The 20943-nt window shown below is 42.3% G+C and overlaps 1 protein-coding gene across 1 annotated transcript in view; it reads left to right on the top strand.

Annotated features, from left to right (window-relative positions):
* The window catches only part of KIF13A (kinesin family member 13A), a 762232-nt gene that overhangs the window by 729446 nt on the left and 11843 nt on the right, over nucleotides 1-20943 (top strand). Inside the window, exon 40 of the mRNA XM_086965110.1 lies at nucleotides 1586-2639. Coding sequence (XP_086821236.1) covers nucleotides 1586-2639 — 1054 coding nt within the window. The remainder of the gene's footprint in view (nucleotides 1-1585; nucleotides 2640-20943) is intronic.

Raw genomic sequence — 20943 nt, forward strand, 5'->3', positions numbered from 1 at the left:
TCTGGATACAGTCCAGATTCAGGCCTATCCAGAGCAACGAATCCAGGATATTCGGGCTAGCCTGGATTACAATGAGACTGACTCTGAGGCTACTAAGTCTCATGGCCTCCTGCATCCTGCTAATAAAGCATGCCCTTGGCCTATGTGGCCACAGAAGTGGGATCTGAAGTTCCATGGGGCACAGCATCAGGGGAATCTCTCCGACATGGTCCAGATATTGGAGGGGAACTTAAAATAAATCTGAAGTGGTGGCTCACGGACAGAAATTAGGTCAATAGCAAACCTCTCTCTCTTACCCACCCAAAGCTCACAGTAGGGACAAGTGTATCACTTCTGGGTTGCAGCAGCCATACAAGAGAGATTGGAATCAGAAGACTCTTAATGTCCCTTAAGTCTCAAATCCAAATAAACTGAGAGCAGTTTGCCTCACATTGAAAGCCTTTCTTATTTTCATCAAGGGAAAACCGGTTCAGATGTTCACAGACAACACCGCTGTCATTTGGTTTTGCATAAAGCAGGGCAGAGTGGGGCTGTGGACGCCATGTCAAAAGACCCTGCGTCTCTGGACCTGACTGGAACATCAGGACATATTCTTTTGGTTCACCATCTATGGGGCTTGCTGAATGCCAGAGCATATGAACTCAGCCATCAATGCCTCGCAGATCACGAATGGAGTCTTCATTCAAAGGGGGTGCCATGTCTCTTCAGAGATTAGGGAGAACCTTGGATAGATCTATTCACCACCACTGAGAACCCACGTCAGCACTTCTGTACTGGATTTCCAAGGCGGTTCTCACTCGGAGACTCATTTCATGGTGAGGGGAGCTCAGGACTCCTATACGTCTTTCCACTGATACCATTCCTGTTGATTTACAATCTAAAAAGGTCCCAAAATAGAGAGCTGCAGAATGGTCCCACTGATTGTTGTGTGTTTTGCGTCCGAGGGCATAGGAAGGGTCAAGCAAGAAACTCACATTGCTGCGCAGGGGTGATCACCCAAAAAACTGTTACCAAAGGTAAGTACATAATTCTTCTTGTTTATTTTAAGTATTACACATCCTTTACCACACCATTTGAAATTGGAAACACCTCGTAATAGTCAGTGCTTAGTATTTCCAAGCATTGTGACCATTTGGGCACACTCTGGAAGCAGACCATTTGCATAGTCGTTGAAAATTGTTTAGCATTGTAAACATAATGTATGTGCACAAGGAACCTCTGTAGGCTCCAATATTTAGTGTCAATTCAACTAAAATATGCATATTTGTCACATAAGTTCCTTTTTTATTTTACATAAGTTTATCACGCGCACAGCTTCTCACGAGTATCCCGTCGCGGAGCCTAACAGGGGGAGGGAGATGGAGCCCTAGCAGGAGAATAAATCAGTTTTCAGTTTCCTCCTGAACACAGCTCGGTCCTGAACAATGCGCAAGTGGGATAAACTGAGTGACATCAGAATCAGAGAAAGTGCATGCTTTCATTTCATGAATAAGAAATGGTTGGGGTATTCAGTAGGAAGAACATTTTTGTCTCGTGTTGTGCAATGCATGATGAATGACTAACACCTTTCTTATTCTTTCCATAGGATTCAGAAGAGGAGGACAATGAGCTCGAAGGCATAAGCAAGAAAGCAATAGACAGACAGGCTTTTCAAAGTTTGCGGACTTACGTGCCTGAAGAGTTTGCTGACTTCAGTGTTTACAATGCTAGCCTGGAAAACAGGGACTGGTTTTCCTCCAAAGCAGACTTCATAAGCTCTCGGGTTCTGGAGAAAGAAGTATCCCGTAGTCCGACCACTAGCAGTATTACAAGTGGCTATTTTTCCCACAGTGCCTCAAATGCCACTCTGTCTGACATGATGGTGCCCTGCAGTGATAGCAGTGAACAATTAGCGAATCAGATGAGGTCAGAATCAGACCCCAACGATGATTCAGGACGTTCCGTGACACAGGAATTGAGGACTTCTTTGGTTAAGGAGAGTACGGATTTGGCAGGGCTCTGTGGAAAGGAAAATACAGATCTGACATCACTCGCAGAAAAAAGTGCCTTAGAAACAGCTATTTCCATGTCCCAGTATTCCACACAGAGTACTATAAAATATCTTTATAGAACTGACTCCTTTTGTTCTCTTGACTCCCCTCCTAGGACACACATAACTAATCCTGTTGACTTTTCATGTCGTGAAGCCACTGTGGAGTGTGTATCGGACATTCTAGAAGACCATGCTTTCACTGAGTTTATGGGGGTGGGTGAGGGTAAAGATTTGGAGCACTGTAGCACACCACCCGCTCATTCTACTTGTTCATCTAATGGAGAGGAAAGTAGGGATGCTGCTGAGGTGACACGTTTGTCAGATGTAACTGATGATGCATGCAAACCAGACGAACAGCCTTCTCCTTTCTGCTGCCAGGATCATGCAGACTCCTGTCCAGGTGAAGATCTAGTGGGGAAGAACCATCTGGATGCTTCAGACAGTGAGGACTGTGCTTTTGCAGAGCACACACATACTTTACCTAGCTGGGTGGCAATCGGAGAGCAAGTTTGTATTGGAAATAACAAAATTGGAACAGTGAGATACATTGGCCCTGTGGATTTTTCTCATGGAACATGGGTTGGAGTTGAACTTATTGGTCAGTTAGGTAAGACTGGTTGATTTTCTATTTTTTTATTAATATTTTTTGCTGTTGCATCTGACATTTGTTTTTTCTGTTCTGCCTTTCTTTGATTCTTCTATGGTATTCACCTGTGCTTTAGCTCACGGTGGCTGTTTATTTTGCACAACAGGCTGAACTTTACTTGTTTTCTTCTTGATTCCATCTATCCTTACTTTATTAATTACTCTTTATGTATTGCAACACAGTCACACACACACAGGTGACATCGCGTTGTGAATGTTATGACTTCTGGGACACAAGCATTACAAAATGCTGGGGCGTCTGGTACAACTGTAGTAGAATCATTTATAAAGCTCATTGCATGGACTGATCCTTCTCTGAGTTTGCCTTCAGGCCTTAGTAAATCTGCAGCAGGGCTAATCAAAGAGGTGTTTTTAGTGATTTACAGAACTTAAATGATGAGCTTCAAGTGGCCAGAAAATGTTCATGTTCCGGATACCCCATATCCTAAAGCCAGTTCCTTCCAGGAGCCTTATGCATTTAGTGTTGGGTGCAAGTAGGCGGTTACGTGAGGATGATATGGGTTAACACATTCGAATAGATTCAAGCAAAGTGTTTGAAGGAAGGCTTTGTGCAGAAATCACAATAACTTACATTTTATTCTTACCATTAGAAACAAAATGGAGTGAAACAAAGAACAGAGGCACCTACGAATTTAGTAGAACTGTGTATTAGGTCAACAAAACTTCAAAATACAGAGACTGAGTCTTCTTTCATAATCTGTAAATGTTGGTTTGGCTAGCTCACAGAACATCATCTAAACACCTTACCCTACAGAGTTATAGATGTTGTTGGTAACCTCTAACATGACCAGTCCGATTCCCAAGTAATTCATAGAAACAGATTTAATCCTTTTTGTCACTTATGTATGCCCCAAGTCAAAAAGAATATATATGAGAATACATTTTCAAATATATATTGAAAAGATCTGATCCTTGTAAATAAAACACCAGCTGCCATTATTAGACGGATGAAGCAATCCATTGTTATAAGCATTATTTGAATGGTGAACAACGCAAACAATTCAACCATGTTAATTGTTCCTAACAGTACTCACTCCTGTCTATCACTAATACCTCTACACTAAAGAGAGCCTGTCATGAGTACCATTCTGTTTTTAAAATGAAAACAAAAATAAAAGGCATTGTTATTTGCAATTGTAATAGCTCCAACTTTCCTGCTGCGAGACCTATTGGCAACGCCAGTGCTTGTTATTGCTGGTGCTATTGATATAACAAAGTCAATTCGTAATTGGCAGAGAGCTGCGGCTCACAAGACTATAAGGGTCTGTACAAGTGCCGCACTGTTTACTGGTCGCCGAGATCTCGAGCTCCGTGAACAGCACTTGTCTGTCTGTAGAGGACCGGGCACATTACCCAGAGCTGTGGCACGCACCGCAGAGGCCTACACCTGACGCACAGCCCGCCATTGGTGACGGAATGTTTGTGATTTCATGAGGAAACGTTACGTACCATATGAAAAAAAGGTTGTAGGATTAAAACAAATAACCTTTGGATCTTGTTTTTATTTGTATTAATTAAATGCTTCCGAGTACACCATGGGCAATACATAAGTGAAGTCATATTCGAGGTTATTTTCATGGAGAATTCCGTTTTTTTGTCCTTAATCTGCAAACATGCATGTGCTTTTTATTTTACCTTTCCCAGGACAGTCGTAAATAAGTTTGATAATTAAACAGTGCCACCCGCTCGTCAACTCTGCATTTCATTCCGTGTGCTCTCCGACTGTTCTTTTGGGTGTCTTTTAGGATGCCTCAGTTTAATCAGAGCGGTACAAAAGTTTAAACAAGAAGGAGTGGGCGAGAAGGGAGGGGGGGAATGGCAGCAGCAGATGAGCCTGATTAAAGCTGATGAAAAGGGAGGGGGGGGAGGGAGTGCGATGCGAGCAGCAGCAGGGAAGGGGCGGAGAGGAGGCTCTGATGGAGAGCAACGCAACCACGACCATAGAAGCCCTGCAATGTAAAATAATGAATCACGTAAAGCAGGATGTAAGGCTGTGACTTTGAGTGTTTGAAAGTGAACTCTACAGTTCTTGTTGGGCAGCTCCGAGAATTACGAACAGGGTACATAAACACATGAATACCAATGGTGTGACTAAACGTACACGCCAACAACCCTTTGGCTGCAAGGGTGCACCCTGGAATTAACAGATATAAGATGTGAATAGAGCACCCTCCTCAAGTACTATACCCAATTATGCTCAAACAGTGATGCTCACAAAACACTAGACCCGTTTTTTCACTGCTGAAATCCTTAAATAATTCCCACCAGCATAGACTATTAGAGCGAAAGGGAGAAAGAACGCGAGGCAGTAAGACAAATTGGGAGAGTCAACAAACGATGCGCGCTCTGTGCTGGGTGAGGGGGAGGGCCATTAGCCTTTAAGAACTCTGGGCGAGATCAAAGGAAGGGTGGGAGTGACATTGGCGATCGAGGGGTGAGGGGGTGCAGCCTGGTGAGCTGAAGTGACAGCAGAGAAAACACAGATGCAAGATTTACAAAAGCCAAACATTATAACAATCTGGGAATACTCGTTCTCGAGTGCGTTGCAGCTATCACAGACTGCATTTGTGCTGAAAGAACTGTTCTACTATTGTTACACATAACACATGATTTACAAATATATCTGTATATTGTACATGGTGGGCCACTTGCGAGATCAAAAAATGAAAACAATCCTAGAGCATACGTCTGCTCATTCTCCAATGTGCAGATCTTAAAATAGTGAAATAAACACCAGCAGATCCTGGGACTAGTGTAAAACTGAATTCGCGGTATAAAGTCATAGGAATTTTGAGCGCTCCGGTGCTCCAACAGAACTTTACTGCCAGCAAAAACGACATGAAATAAAGAGGCGGACTCAGCACTTCATGCCCTTCTGGGAAGTCAAAATAGGTGGGGGAAAGTAACGCGTCCTGAACTGGCGACAGCAGTGTGAAGGGAATCAACGCGACCTCGCATTGAACGAAAGTGAATTGGCTGCGCGTCCAAAGGAAACAAGAAAAAAACGCTACAATGAGGATTGCAGCGCGTCCTCACGCTGTTGATAGGTATGAATAGAAGCGTAGTCTGCACGCAGGAAGAAACACAGCTGTGGAAAGCAGTGCGACCTCGCTCTCAAGAAAATACGAGAAGGAAATACTACGAGAAGGGAGAGGAGAATGGCAGCAGCAGATGAGCCTGATTAAAGCGGATGAAAAGGGAGGGGGGAGGAGGGAGTGCGATGCGAGCAGCAGCAGGGAAGGGGGCGGAGAGGAGGCTCTGATGGAGAGCGATGTAAAGCCATGCTTTGCAGCAAACCCTAACAAGAAGAGACATGGAACTCGGTGGGCTGTGTAGGCAATCAAGCGGAAAACGAAAGCCGTGCAAAACTAGATGGGCCGGCCAGCAGTGAATAATTAGTGGAGATGCAAAAAAGTTTACAGGTTTTATTTTCCATGGCGGGAGAGCCTGGGTCGGGAATGCGAGCGAGGGGAGGCAGGCAGATTACGAGGGAAGCCGGATGGGGGCGGGAGAGCCTGGTGGGGGAGCGTGAATGCGCGAGGGGAGGCAGGCGGATTGGGAGGGAAGCCTGATGGGGCCGGGAGAGCCTGGTGGGTGGGCGTGAATGCGAGAGAGGGGAGGTGCTGGTGTGGGAGGGGGGAGATGCTGGTGTGGGAGGAGTGCTGCTAGGGGAGGAGAAGCCGGATGGCGCGAATGCGAGAGAGGGGAGGTGCTGGTGTGGGAGGGGGAAGTTGCTGGCGTGGGAGGAGTGCTGCTAGGGGAGGACTGGGCTGGGCTTGGATGCGATGCGCGTGCATGTACACGGGCACTGCATGAAAACCGCGGGGCTGAAAGCCCTTTGGTTTGAAGATGTTTTCGCCACATGAATTCTCGCTACGCTCGATGCGCTTGCGCGCATCGATAGGTCGCGAGACCTAAAAAGGAAAGCTAAAATGGAGACTAAATGAAATCTCTACAACAAAATGCTTTAAATAAAATGATGGTGAACAGCAGGGTTTGTTACTTCCTACAGGAGGAACATGTAAGATTGTGGATTGCAGACTGAGAGGTGAATGTATTAATTCTCCCACCAGAAGAGGGAAGAGGTTTTCTGAAAAAAGAAAGATAGGCTATGTTGGTTATAGGTAAATTGCCTTTAGAATTGCTTTGATCTGGGGCAAGAAGTTTAAGCTATAATCAAACAAATCCTAAGTGTGTTTGGGTTAAAGAAAATGCTAAACATGCCATTCCAATTCCCAGTAGGTGGTGCGATTATTCACAGCATATAAATCTCTAAAAGAAACAAGTTGCAAAACTAAAGTTACAGGTAAGTCACTTGTTTCTATTTCTGTGTCCGTCAGCAGTAGCTCCTCCATTAGGACCGATTAAGTTGGAAATGACTAGGTCACCCTCTTCTGAGTTGGAATCAGACAAATATTAAGCAGCAGTAAGCCATGAAGTTATGCAGCAGTTGAAGGAAGAAGGCTTATGCTCTTGCCAGTTTGCAACATTTTCCGAGCCCCCCTTGCCATTTTCTGTACAAATGTAAGGCCCCCCCTCTGCCGCAGATGTTCGTGGTCTTCACCACTCAGTTCCAGGACTGCAACAGTAGTCACATTTCATTCCAGAGATCTGCCGAAGAACTGCCAAGAAACTGAAAACTGCCATAGAACATGGACCACCTGCCGGCACAGCTGCTTTCCTCCCCACCGCTTGGGCTTAGTTTATGAATGTCTCCTCTGCAGTTTTGCTGTGTATTAAATCAACAAATAATAACTAACTGTAATTCATGAATGTCCTTGTTAACATGACGTATGAAACAAATCTCTTGTTTTTCCACAATGATGAACCCTTGACTTGGTTCAAGTAGCCAAGACGGTTATTTTTATTGCCTGTTAAAAGAAACAGAGTGCAGATTGATTGACCTATTGAGTGACATATTCTATGTCTTCCTTTTGCGCATGTAGTTTTTCTTGCTTTTCATTATAATGCTTTTACCAGTCATATCGGAAGTGGGAGCTGCTTTCCAGATGCAATGGAAGTTTTTTACATGAATGCCCATTGTGGTCTGCAGTATGTAATAGCTTAATAATGAGGAAGAAAGCTGCTATTACAACTTTGAATATTAATGTGATACATCCTCCAATATATAGCAAGTATATTTATTGTGTAAGATTAGTCGAAATACTTACAAAGATTTTAAAAATCGTATAAATAGTTAAACACATAAATATACATTATCATTGTAGCATACATTAACTTATCTGTTTTCTAGTACAAATCCTGCGTTTTCAAATATAAAAACAAGCCTTTTAAGACCAATTTTTGCCATAATATTTGATTTGTTCTAATTTAGATATCCAGATAGAAATTGAATTTGAGTCTCTTAGGTATTGGGCTTCCTGGTGTAACTCAGTGGTTTTCTCAGCATTTAAGGAGTACTACAGTGCATCCATGAATCTTGTGATGCCATGTGTAAGAAAATTTGCTGTAGGAGCTTTGTCTTTCACCACTCACTTGTGTGAAGCAACATAACATATGCAATATTGTCTCCGACTTTTAGTTTTTAGTTAGCTTACACTGTCATTACATGCGAATAGTATGCACATTTTATTTATCTGCTTAGTTAGTATATCTTATAATTTCCATTAACAAACCCATCAGCCCTAAACTTTAAATTCAGTGATGCCAGCAGCTCATGAGAGTAATTTCAGATTTTCATGTTGCCCCTAGGATGTTTTGAAAGGATTATCTGCCTAGATTGTAGTAATTTCCGAGTCCTTGACTGCACAATCTTAATATTTTGTCATGGGATTTGAAAATGAGTTATACTTCTGAATAATCATCTTTAGCACTGCCTTTAATGAACCATGTTTTCCCTTCCTAAGTTGATGACAATATTTGAAGAAGGATTCCTTGCATGTAGGATAATGTTTCTATAACCCAAATTCCAGGTGAAGCCATTATCTGGAAATGCTCCGAGGATTGTGAAAAACTTTTCTATAGGTCTTGCATTGTAGCAGGTCAAGGGTGGGGTGGGGGGGTCTTTCTGGCTTGAAAGGTTTATTGAGCTGGTAAAAGTTTAGCCTTGATACATTCAGGACTTCTCTTACAGAGGGGCTTTGCATTCTTGCCTTGTGTCTAGACATTGTGAAAGGGTGATACCATTATTCTTTTGGATTGAAAAATGGTGAAAGCTTATCTGTCAGCCAAACTCTAAAGTAATTAAATGATGATGCGTAGCTCAAGGAAAGATGGCCTAAGTGCCATTCCTTATTTGCCTTCCTATTTTTTGGAGAAAAAAAATACTTACATTTTGGACTGATTAGCGGCTTGTTTATAAATTTCATTTTATATATATAATTATCCAAACAGTAGAATGGACCTATATCAATATATTGTAAATTCAAGTTAACAAAACTGCACTCTAGAAAGCAAATCAATGTCCCTCAACTTGAAAGACAGAAAACGACTGCGGAAAATGATACAAACATTTTAAGTGTCAACGATATCCCGGCACTTCAGGACATGATTATCTTACTCGACGACACTGATTCAGGGGAAAATGAGGAAATGATACATTTGGAATCTAGCTTGGAAGCACGTGATCATACACCTTTCAGAGCACCGTCTAGGTTTCTACCACAAACTATTAAGGATAACCTTGACATCTTTGGAGAAAATGTAACTAGGGACCTAAAAAAACTATATTTGTCAGAAAATATGAAGAAACATAAAATGGATCCCAGGAAAGCTCTATTCCATAGGACAGTGAAGAAATTACAAGAGGAAGATGGACTCCTTATTAAACCTTCTGATAAGGGAGGAAATGTTGTTTTGTGGGGGAGGGAGCAGTACAAAAAGGAAGCTTTGAATCAATTGCAAGACCGTAATTGTTATAGTAAAATCAATCCTAAAGAATATGATCAAGTAAAAATAGATTTCTTTGAAAGGCTTGACACTTGGAGAGATGAGGGACCTTTAAGCTGGGATGAGCACAAATTCATTAAAAGAGAAAAACAGACTATCCCAGTATTTTACATGCTCCCCAAGATTTATAAAAACCCCACTAGTCCACCAGGGAGACCAATTATCTCTTCTTGCAATAGTTTATTTGAAAATGCTTCACGTTATATAGATTACTTTCTCAACCCCATAGCAAGGTCACTTCCCTCATACATCAAAGATTTAACCGATTTTTAAAAATTTATTTTTGACATCCGATGGGATCATGAGACGATGGTTTTATTGACATTAGACATTTCTACATTGTACACCAGCATTGGACATGTAGATGGTCTAAGAGCAAGCGAACATTACCTGAATAGAAGACCTACCCGCTTTGCTGCCCAAAACAGAATGATATTGGAACTAATGGAATGGTGCCTCACAAAAAATATATTCTTATTTGGCAATGAATACTTCCATCAGGAAAGGGGACCGCAATGGGCACCTGTTTCGCCCCGAGTTAAAGCCAATTTACATCTCGGCTGGTGGGAGGAACGGGTGCTCGGGGCGGTCCCCTGGACCATTGGACTGAACACGTTCTATTGTGGGTTAGATTTATCGATGACTTCTTCGTGCTGTGGCGGGGCACGGAGGCGGAAATCGATTTATTTATCAGTGACCTCAAACAAAATACCATTAATTTAGAATTTGTGGGTCAGTACAGTAAGACCTCCACAGACTTTTTGGATGTTAGGATAAGTCCACGTAATGATAAGCTAGAAACAACAGTTTTTCGGAAAAGTACTGCGGGTAACTCCGTTCTCCATGCGGACAGCGCCCATCTTGCCGCATTAATTAGAAGTATCCCCTTTGGGGAGTACTATAGAGCAAGGAGAACTTGTAGCAGTGAGGAAGAATTCAACAAAATTGAAAAAGAGATGACCCATAGGTTCATTGAAAGAGGGTACAAACCTAGTATTCTGAAAGGAGCAGCTAGCAAAGCCAGGAATCTAAAGCGACAAAAGATCTTGTTTGAACCATCAAGAACTAAAAACCAACAGGAACTAAATAAAATCCAAGAGAATAAGATCAACTCTAGATTTATAACCACGTACAATGTGAGACATAAAGAGATAATGTCCATTTAAAAAAAACATTGGTACCTTATAAAGAATGATCCGGTGTTAGGTTCCAGAGTTTAAAAAAATCCCTAAATCACTTACAGGAAATCCAAATCATTAAAAGATTTAATTGTTAAAAGTGAATTCGTAGAGAGGAAGAAAAGTTCATCTGACTGGCTAAAACAGAAACCTGGTTTTAAGAGATGCAAGAAATGCAAGGCATGCATCCATGGTATGAATCGAACTAGTCTCAAAACATTTTTTAATAAAACCATCACCATTAGGAGCCCCATAACATGTAAAAGCAGTTTTGTTGTTTATTTGTTACAATGTTCCTGCCCAAAGATTTATATAGGTAGTACAACACTACCTGTTCATCAAAGAATTCTGCAACACAGGCGAGAAATTGTCAATCAGGATAGAACATATCCCGTCGCTAGACATTTTGAGTCTCATCACCAGAGTAACCCTGAGAGTCTGCAATATACTTGTATAGCTGAAGTCCCCAAGAAAAAGAGAGGGGGGGACAGGGAAAGAGAACTTCGAAGGTTAGAAACGTATTTTATTCTGGAGTTTAACTGAAAAGAACTATTAGGGCTCAATATCGACGAGGATTTATATACAAGTCTACCTTGAAATAATTAGAAGAGAATAATAACGAAATCTAAACTGAATATCTGCACTAGTAACCATGAATTGTTTGTGTTTTTAACCAGATATGTATATTTTTTACGCTTGAAGGAAGGTGATGAATGGAGTTGATATATATACTTTATGGACCAACATTTTATATATATTCTTGCATTTTAGAGACTGTTATGTATTTTGCACTTTATGAAAGAGCAAAAAATCTTTTTAGTACGGAAGAGAATTGAATAACTATATTTGTACACAGTGGTATGTTTACTATAAGAGAGTTGATTATAGTTTACTAAAGCACTTGCACTTTAATTTTTTGAGTACTCTTGTACAAATGTTTACATTGAGAAAATGATCATGGTGTACATAAGCACTAGCACTTCATTATATCGATATAAATAGAAGCTGCTTCTGTGCATATTTTAAATTTTCCATCTTATTTTATGGAGAATTTTTATTGCGTGAGGTTTATTATTTTCCCTGTACTAAAGTTGTGCACTTTACATGCACATTGGGAAATATTGCACGAGCACTTTTTTTCCAGTTTAGTAAAGTTTTTAATGCGAGAATATATGGAAATACAAGAAATGGCACTTGCCAATGTAATTGTGATGAAAGAGAACTAGTTCAAAATTTAGTAAACGGACATCTATACTCTCATTATGGACGATTTGTATAGGGGGATTTAATTACATGAACCCTGTTAAAATTCACAGTTGGAATATAGATATCTCGACTGTATAAGAAAAGGAATAACTTTCTGTTACACTTGCACAGGGAGAATATTTAAAATGAGGCTTGATGTCTGATAAAATCTTGACAAAGTAACACGTTATAATATGGCCGCCATGTTATAGAGAATTTTCGTGTTCTTAAATGCTGAGTCCATTGTTTGTTTTCATTGCCTCCTTGAAGTGTATTTTAATTAAGGCTCCTGGTTTTCCGTTTTTACAGATTTTTACAGGTAAATACAGACCGAAAACAATGTGTTTTCTGTCTGCATTTATCTTTAAAAGTGGATAAATACAGAAAATTGTGCTTCTTTCAAGTGACTCTCCGTGCTTTCTTTAATGAATTATAGGCCAGCAGATGGACAGCATGGGTAATTAAAAAACAGGATAAAAGGTCTTTAAATACCGGAATCTGTTAACATATATTCATGGTATAGTGCTAATATCTACCAGTGTATGTATTGTGTAATATTTAGCAGCTTAAATAGCTAAAACACGACAGACATCAAAGTATGAGTGCGAATCTGTCCGTTAAATAGATATGCAAATGTACAGTTTTTCAACTTTATTTATACACAAACACAAAATAAATATGGATAAATACAGATAAAATGACCAGATTCTGCTGAATATTCAATGAAACTCACAATTGGAGAGCCCGTGTAAATGTACTAATTGTTGATCTTTAAAAGTCAGGGCTACACTGTTATCTTCTGTACTTCAATTAGGCATTAATCTTGTTTGGAAAAAGAAATTGCTTGTTCCTACTCTGCCCATTCTTCCAGACCACTTAAAAGAATTCTGCTATAGGCCTTGGCATCAGTGTCGAAGACTGCAATCAAGCGATAATTAGTGGGTTTAGATCTGCTTCCACCTTAGGTCAAGTCTGGGCAGCGCATGCACTGCTCTGCAAGGCATGAGGAATTGAGGTATGGACGTGAAGCTCCGTCCAGTTTTTTCATTGGCTTGTGTCATTGTCCATTGTATACTGTGGCTTGTGATTATTCAATAGTTTTAGTAGTCCCTCCTTAGTACCACCATTTCCCATTCTGTAACCTCCCATGGCGATACCCCCTGTTCTATGTGTTGTTGATTGGTAGGCTTTAATTACAGCCTCCGAGCACTATTTTCTCAAAGAGCTTTGTCCTGCCTGCTCTTGCTGGCAGGAAAAGGCAGGATAACTCTCTCCTAACGCATTTGCAGTGCAATAGGTCTCGCATTTGCAAGAGTGCAAGCTATTGGCATTGTAATTGACAATGCCTTTTATTTATCTGTTATAAAAAAAATGCATTGTCATGTACAATGCCAATAGCTCAAACTCTTGTAAATGCGAGACCTATTGCATTGCAAATGCTTGTTTAAAGAAGGGCTGTATAATGGAGCCTCGCCATGAATTGGACACTGAGGTCCAATGAATTGAGGCTTTGTAAACCCGTGTTGATAAGTGTCCCCAAGCTAAATCGGACTTAAAAAGTGACCCTGGAATGCTATTAGGACTGAGTACCTCTTTAGAGTTACACTTGAGTGCCAACTTAGAATACGTCATACTTATTCTCTTATTGGGGTTCTTAACCATACATAGCTATCGCTGTACTTAAATGGTTGATGAATGTGTCTGGTATAAAGCTGTTAACTCAATCATTTTCCTTTGCGTAGTATAGATTACTAGTGTATCTCTCCCAAATTTAGAACACCTACTCCATTTTCTGTGGCAGGACCATTGACAGCCTCCAGCTGGTTAATATACTGCCTAAACCTACTTTGATCCCTTAGCTTAGGAGGTTTGTGTACCAGTTCCCAATGACGGAGTACTCTTTTCCTCCTTCAACGTTTTCTTGCAAATTGATTTTGCATGAAGTAATATAGAAACATTCTCTAAATCATTGTGTTTATATATATATATCGTGTTCAAGACTATCGGGTCATATCTTATTATTTTCTTAGTAAATAAGCATACCATCGATGGTTGGGGTTAAGTGACCTATGGCTTAGTGTTTGTGTTTTTTGTCTAATGGGTCAATTAAGGAGTTTATGTCCAAATGCCAGAGGGTCAATGTAATATAAATGTTGTGGAAATTGACAAGGCTATTCAGTAACGGAGAGATTTGCATTCTTTTAAGCATTGTAGATGCGCACTATTTTTTTGTTGGCTCACCCCCTCCAAGTCACCATTTGCAATGGGATCACCCGCTTACGCGAGGGTTGCAGCCCAGATAAATCAAATATAACAAACACGTAAGAATATAAATTTAGTTCATATTTACAAAGAACTCAAACCGAGGTCTTATTCTTTACAAATATATTGCATCATAGTAGCAATTGATTGTGTACCAAATGTTAAAAAGCAGTTCAAAAGCTGAAACAACAACATGAAGGTTTTTGTACAATAATACACCGATAACTCTTCCAGGCTGCAAGACTAGGTGCAAGAAAAATGGAGATACATTTTCTTTATCTGAACTTTAGTTGCTGTGACATATCTCATGAAAAGTGCTGCATTGAATTGTGTTTATTTGTGCTACCTCGGCACGTACCACAAACACATCAGCAAACATGTCCTTGTTGGATACTGTTCAGGCTATCACGCGGCCATAAAACATGGGGGCTAAGGTCTTTCATCACTGCTGCGCTGGGACATGCCCACATAAAATTCCACTACACAATCATTAATGCAGAAATACCTGGGTGTGAGTCTTTGTGGAGTAGGGGCTTCTGCCGACTAGCTCTTCACCTGCCCCTCGTGGGTCCCCTGCATTCTGACTCCCTCTTAGGTTCACCGTTCGAGGTAGATCAATGACTACAGCTCCCCTCGATTGAGTCTGATCAGGCAGTCTCTCGATCCTAGGCACATTTAGTCTCTCATTGATTGTAGTAGAAGCCTGAAGCTGCATTTGGCTCCCACTGCACTGAGATCTCACAGGCAACAGGACTCTACAGGCGGCACTCAGCGGTCTTCTTAGGACCCAAGTAGCGGGCGGCCACGCAGCGTATCACTCAGATGGTCGCTGCAAGATTGGAGGCTTCTGATGGGGGTTGTCTACAGGGCGGTGGACTGCAGATTATGGCTCAGCCTGGCACTCCAGTGGCAGCTTGTTTCGCGACATGGCTCTCTTCAATTCTTAATTGAGTACTTGGCACTGAGCATGATGGGCACGCACCCACAGATCACGATTCTTCAGTGGGACAGATGCCAGGCACTATCTCTGGAACACAGTGCCTCGAGACCGGCACAGTTCTTCACAAAGCATCAGCAGGGCAGCTCCCAGGTCACTTAATATTTCAGACTAGCTCCAGCCCAACAACACAAATGACAGTGCCATGGTCATGTAGTCCACTTGTGGGCCACATGAGCCACCAATTTCGGTCAGGCCTATCACTTGAGCACATGCTTCCAGGTTCCTTGGTAGCTTTGACTGGTATAAATGATGAGGTTGCACAGCCCAATCCAGCAGTACTGCAAGTCCTTCAGCATGCTTAACCAGGGTCAATAACAGTAGTCCTCCCTGATCCAGTCCTCCTGCACGATTGGCTCCTTCTCTCGCTCATAGGTAGGATATTTTGCAACCCAGGACAGTCCAGTAATTCCTCCTCCACCTCAGATTCTAGGTGATGTTCCCTCAACTCTTCTGGGTTTGCTGCCATGCCAGTGCGACCCCAACCGTTGGCTGCATAGTAGTCTCTGAGACCATAACACTGAACGATAGGCTTTGAGCTCCCATCTTTATGCCAATTTTGCATACCAATGATGTGCATTCCAGGTCTGCTTCCATCGAACTGGTTTGAGTCGGTTACCCTTTCATGTTTCCAAGTCAGGCCACCATCTAGGCCTGGCCGCTGTCAGCAAGGATGCTCTTCCCAGCAGGACACTATGCTGGTGGAGTTCTCACCACCAAAGTGCTAAGAGGAGAGCAGGCTAAACCCAGCTATTTACAACCCCTCCACACACAGATCAGGAAAAGAGAGGACAATTTGTGCTACTTCAAAGGGCTTCTTTTTCTAATAACAGATACTGCATGTCTTACTTACAGCCCAATGCACCAGGAAGTGCCATGGCGCTTTAAAGAAAAGCCTGTCTCCTCTTTCCTCACTTTAGCATTTGGTGCTCTCCCCCTCCACCATCTTGGAAATGCCTTCAATACGTACATGCTGTTTGGAGAAAGCAACCTTTTCTCCTTGTACTCTTGTACTGGCTGTGGGCTTCCAAAATAGAGCTCATAGGCCTGTATCACTAGTGAACGGCACACTATAGTCCAGCTCACATACAACATATGGGATATCTACGTTCGGGATTCAAGGATAATCCTGAACAATGAAACTTTATATGAATGGGCCTGTAAGCGTGCATTCATGACTCTCAGGTAAAAACCCTGTCACTATAATGCATCAACCCTGGTACGCTGGCACCACCATGCTCTGCGCATGAAACCCACAACAGGGACTGTAGTCCCCTATCACAATGAGAGTGAGCTTGGTGTGCCCCTCCTGGTTCAAGACCAGATCCAGAACCTGCCATTGTCAAATGTTCGGGCCTAGATCAATGAACACACATGAGATTAGTGTGAGACATGACCAAGAGTTCTGAAAAAACAGGATGATAGGTATGCAGTTCATGCATGTCATGTTGGAGACATTCCCATCCATACAGACCTAAGACTACGTTCTGAGGAAGAAGGCTGATATCACGTATCTACTTGACCCGAGGTATCAGAGGCACCAAAGGCTCAAGAACTTGCTTCTGTGCTATCCTCTGGCTCTGATCCGCTTGAATGAACAAAGACTATTGTAAGATTTATTTTCTGGAACATACGTTGAATGTTTCAAAAAGCGAAAGAAAATGAAATCTCACCTAGCATTTACCTGTTGAATACTGTATCCACTAATGATTCTGGCACTTGCCCTCCAGTTTCTTTCACAGATTCCCTGAACATAACAGAGCAGTGTGCGTTCCCATCAAATCTCAGTACAGATCATCTTAGAGAAGCAGAGTCCAGCAGTAGGTAATGTTGACTCATTAGCTAGTTTATATAAAACTGTATCTCTGGCTGTTCTTTCCCAAATCCAAGCACAGTGCCCTCATACCCAGTTACCCACTGGTGACAGAATGCTTTACTTAAGCATCCACTTTTGATTTGCTTAGTCAAGCGGTCTATCAAAAACTGGATTGGTAGCACCATAAAGCAGTACAGGTATTCCTTTTGATATAAAAATTATTTTAAGTTCTGAATGAACTCCCTACATTTAACCCCTTCCACGCTGATGATGAGCTGGGCTCGTCATGGCGTAGCCTCCTCGCACGCTGATGACGAGCCCAGCTCGTCACGTAAAGTGCGGTTTTGAAAATCTCAGCGTGCGAGCGGAATTCCGCTAGCGCGCATGAGGTTAATTAAAATGGATCAGACTGTTCATGTTGACCATCATATTATTTAATACCCTTTTCCATTCGACTCGCCTAATTAAGGTATTTTACCCCAATATTTGGTTCTATCAACCACAATTCTGCATTCTTTGCCTAATTTCTGTCTTAAGCTTGGTTCATATTTTGTAATACCAAAGGCAACAAGCTGGATCGCACTTCTGTTGATGGTATGCTTCTTTGCGGAACTGTACAAGTCCTGCCGATTTAGTTACCTCTGTTGGTGTTTGATCGAGAACAGCAAAACCATTTGCATAAATACAAGCATTTATGTGTTTGTCTGCAGCTATTGGATGATGCTCTGGTAGATTCCACAGATAAATAGTTAAAATAAAAAGTTGTCACTAGATCTACCAGCATATAAACCTATCCCACCGAGTTGAGTCTCACCTAGGTTGATGTACTTTTGGTCGAAAGAAATCACAGCAAAAACTCCCAGAACCACAAGCTTCTGCCACTGGTATCCACTGCCGACAAGGTAAAATATCACACAGACGTTTGAAAGGTAGGAGTAAAAAGCCTTTCTACATTTACCAGAGCATAATTATGTATTGCTGTGTGGTAAGACCCAGACAAAAACATGCTTGCTTGCTTAGGATAACCTCTACTTTTATTCAATCCTGACAAAAATCTTTACAGTGTATTTAATAAAGATATTTAACTACATGATGCTGGGTCATTTTATTCCTTTTCATAGCTTCTGGCTACAGACCGCATTAGCAGTCTGTTGGCAACCTAATGAGATCAATACTACAATACTACTGGCTCATGGTATACCACGTGTATATTGTGTAATTGACCCTATTATGTCATAGGTAAAGCGGCTAAATTTCGTCTCTCTCTCTCTCTCTCTCTCTCTATATATATATATATATATATATATATATATATATATATATATATATATATATATATATATATATATATATATATATATATGTTCGAGGCATATGAGCTGCAGATTATACACTTAGTATTGGATCGCCACCTGGTGTTGGACTCGGATGATTGCATGTTGTTGTCGTCTTGGAAGAAGTCTTTGTAGTCACGAGATAGGTGACTCCTCCCTTGGACGATAATGCGCATGGACATTGGCTCTATCCTTAGATTGTTTTTTTCAGCCACTGGGTTTGTATGCGAAGTTTCCACTCCGGTTCGAAAATCGACTTTTCAAAGACTTCGACGCGCAAAACTTTCCAAAAACAAACTTTAACTTCAATATACATAGACTCGACCTCATCACTTTGATTCCGGTCGTCGACGCGGGCCGTCGGGCCTACCCATGTGGTGAGGCCTACACCTCATGGAAAGGACCCCATTCAAGAAATGCCCCGGGTGTGGAGCAAAATTTCCACACAGCGACTATCACGAGGTGTGTAACCTGTGTTTATCACCGGAACACGAGGAGTCGAGCTGCACAGCTTGTGCGTCCTTTCAATCCAAGAAGACAATTCGAGATCGGAGGGCCCGTCGTCGCCACATGCAGAGATCAGCTCTGGAACCCATGGATATCTTCGACGAAGGTCCATGTGTCCCCGAGGAAGATTCCGATGATCTCCAGATCGTATCTGAGGCAGACGACTCCGATGACTCCATACCATCAGGTCAACGCGTGAGTACGACTACCCCTACCCTTGTCCCAACCCATAAAGCAAAGGCTAAGGTCAAAACTCCGCCTTCGGGGCCCAGTCGAGACCGAGATATTACTTCAAAAGCCCCGCCGTCGGGCCCGGCTCCGAAAAGAATATTAAAGCCTTCCGGTAGCTCCATACCGAGCAAACCGCACGTGCCGATATAACCAGCTCCCTCGGCACCTAAACCGAAAGAAGTCCCGGTTCCAAAAAGGATCCAGAAACCGTTGAGTCCTAAAGACTATACGGCACCTAAACCAATGAAGCCTGTTTCCGACGCTTCCAAGCCGACCAAAACAGCTTCCAGTCCAAAATCTTCGGTGCCGAAGCCCTCAAAGCCTGCTACCGACGCCTCCAAGACCTCGAACCAGGCCTCAATGCCGAAAACGATACCTTCGGTGCCGAAACCTACGCCAAAGGACTATACAACAACTCCTAAGGCTAAAGACAAGCAGAAACCAGGCCCGGAGCTGAAAAAATCAGCGCCGAAAGCAATTTCTGAAGAAGAGCTTTTTAGACCTGATCCTTTGCAAAAAAAAAGGATATACATAGACCCAGAAACAGGACATGTTTCCACCACACCACACAGGAAGAGGAAGTCTGATACAGCACCTACACCTCCAGTGCCTGCAAAGAAGGAGGACTCTGCCACATCTCCTATGCACCTTTCTTCTCCCGTATCTCCCTCTCCTGCTGTTCCTTTAAACATTTCACCTAAAAATTCTCCTCTTTATTCTCCACAGCATACACCTCCTCAGCATGCTGATGATGATCAGTATAGCATGGGGGGAGGGAAAGACCCAGATGACTCCTTTCCCTACCCAACAGGTTCACTAGACTGGGAGTATCCAAACCCACAGGATATATCGGATATTCCTGACCCACATATATATCCATCTAAACCTTCTCCTCCAGAAGATGAGGTTCCGTGATTCTGAACCCGTTCAATAAAGGTCATCGTATCTAGACGATTTTGGTATCAGCAGACTGCAAATGACGAGTGTGGTATGTACGAGTGTTTTCGTTATAATCGATCAATGGGAACACTACGTAGTCAGGGATTTCGTTCGAACCTTCGGGTTCCATTTTGTGTACGGCAGCCATTTTGTGGTTGCCCTCACATAGGCCGATGACTGCGGCCGGACGAGTCCTTGGGACACGTACACCTTTAGCTGACTTTTGTGTGACCTGAACGAGCTGACTCCCTTGCCCGAGGCTGACCTCGTTGAGCCAGTTCCTTGTTAGGCAGATGGTCAGATAGAGATCAAAGAGCAGGACATTGCTGAGTTTATGATACATGCAAACACCCTTCTATCTTGCTTCTCATCTGCTTCTGTTCCTTCCTTTATGGCTTAATTTCTGATATGGGTTGAGGTCCTTTTATTATGTGTTCGTCCGGCCTGTGCGAGCAGGAATGTTGGATTTTGCCTAGTCATTTCTGGTGGGCTGGACAACGGAAAATGGGTTTGTCGTCATGCGATATGTTTGAGATGTCACTGTTCGATTGGTCCGTTTGTATGTAACTGATGCTAGCCAGGAATGTGAATTTTACCATAAAAGACGATGCTCCATTCTATGAAATTGTGCAGTCTCTAGCGAACCACCCGTGTTGTGCTTCGTAGACCTCTGTTCCTGGTTGCAGCCAATAAATTTGGTCTTTGACGTCACCGAGAAGTATCCCGTGTCTCTGTATTCTAAGACAGGTGAACCCAAAGACATCAGGCGTTTCCCCTGGCGCCGCTGGGTTCTAAAACCCGGTTCTTTAAAGACAATATTGGGTTTG

Source organism: Lissotriton vulgaris, chromosome 4_1, assembly GCF_964263255.1.
Source record: "Lissotriton vulgaris chromosome 4_1, aLisVul1.2, whole genome shotgun sequence".
Classification (NCBI taxonomy): domain Eukaryota; kingdom Metazoa; phylum Chordata; class Amphibia; order Caudata; family Salamandridae; genus Lissotriton; species Lissotriton vulgaris.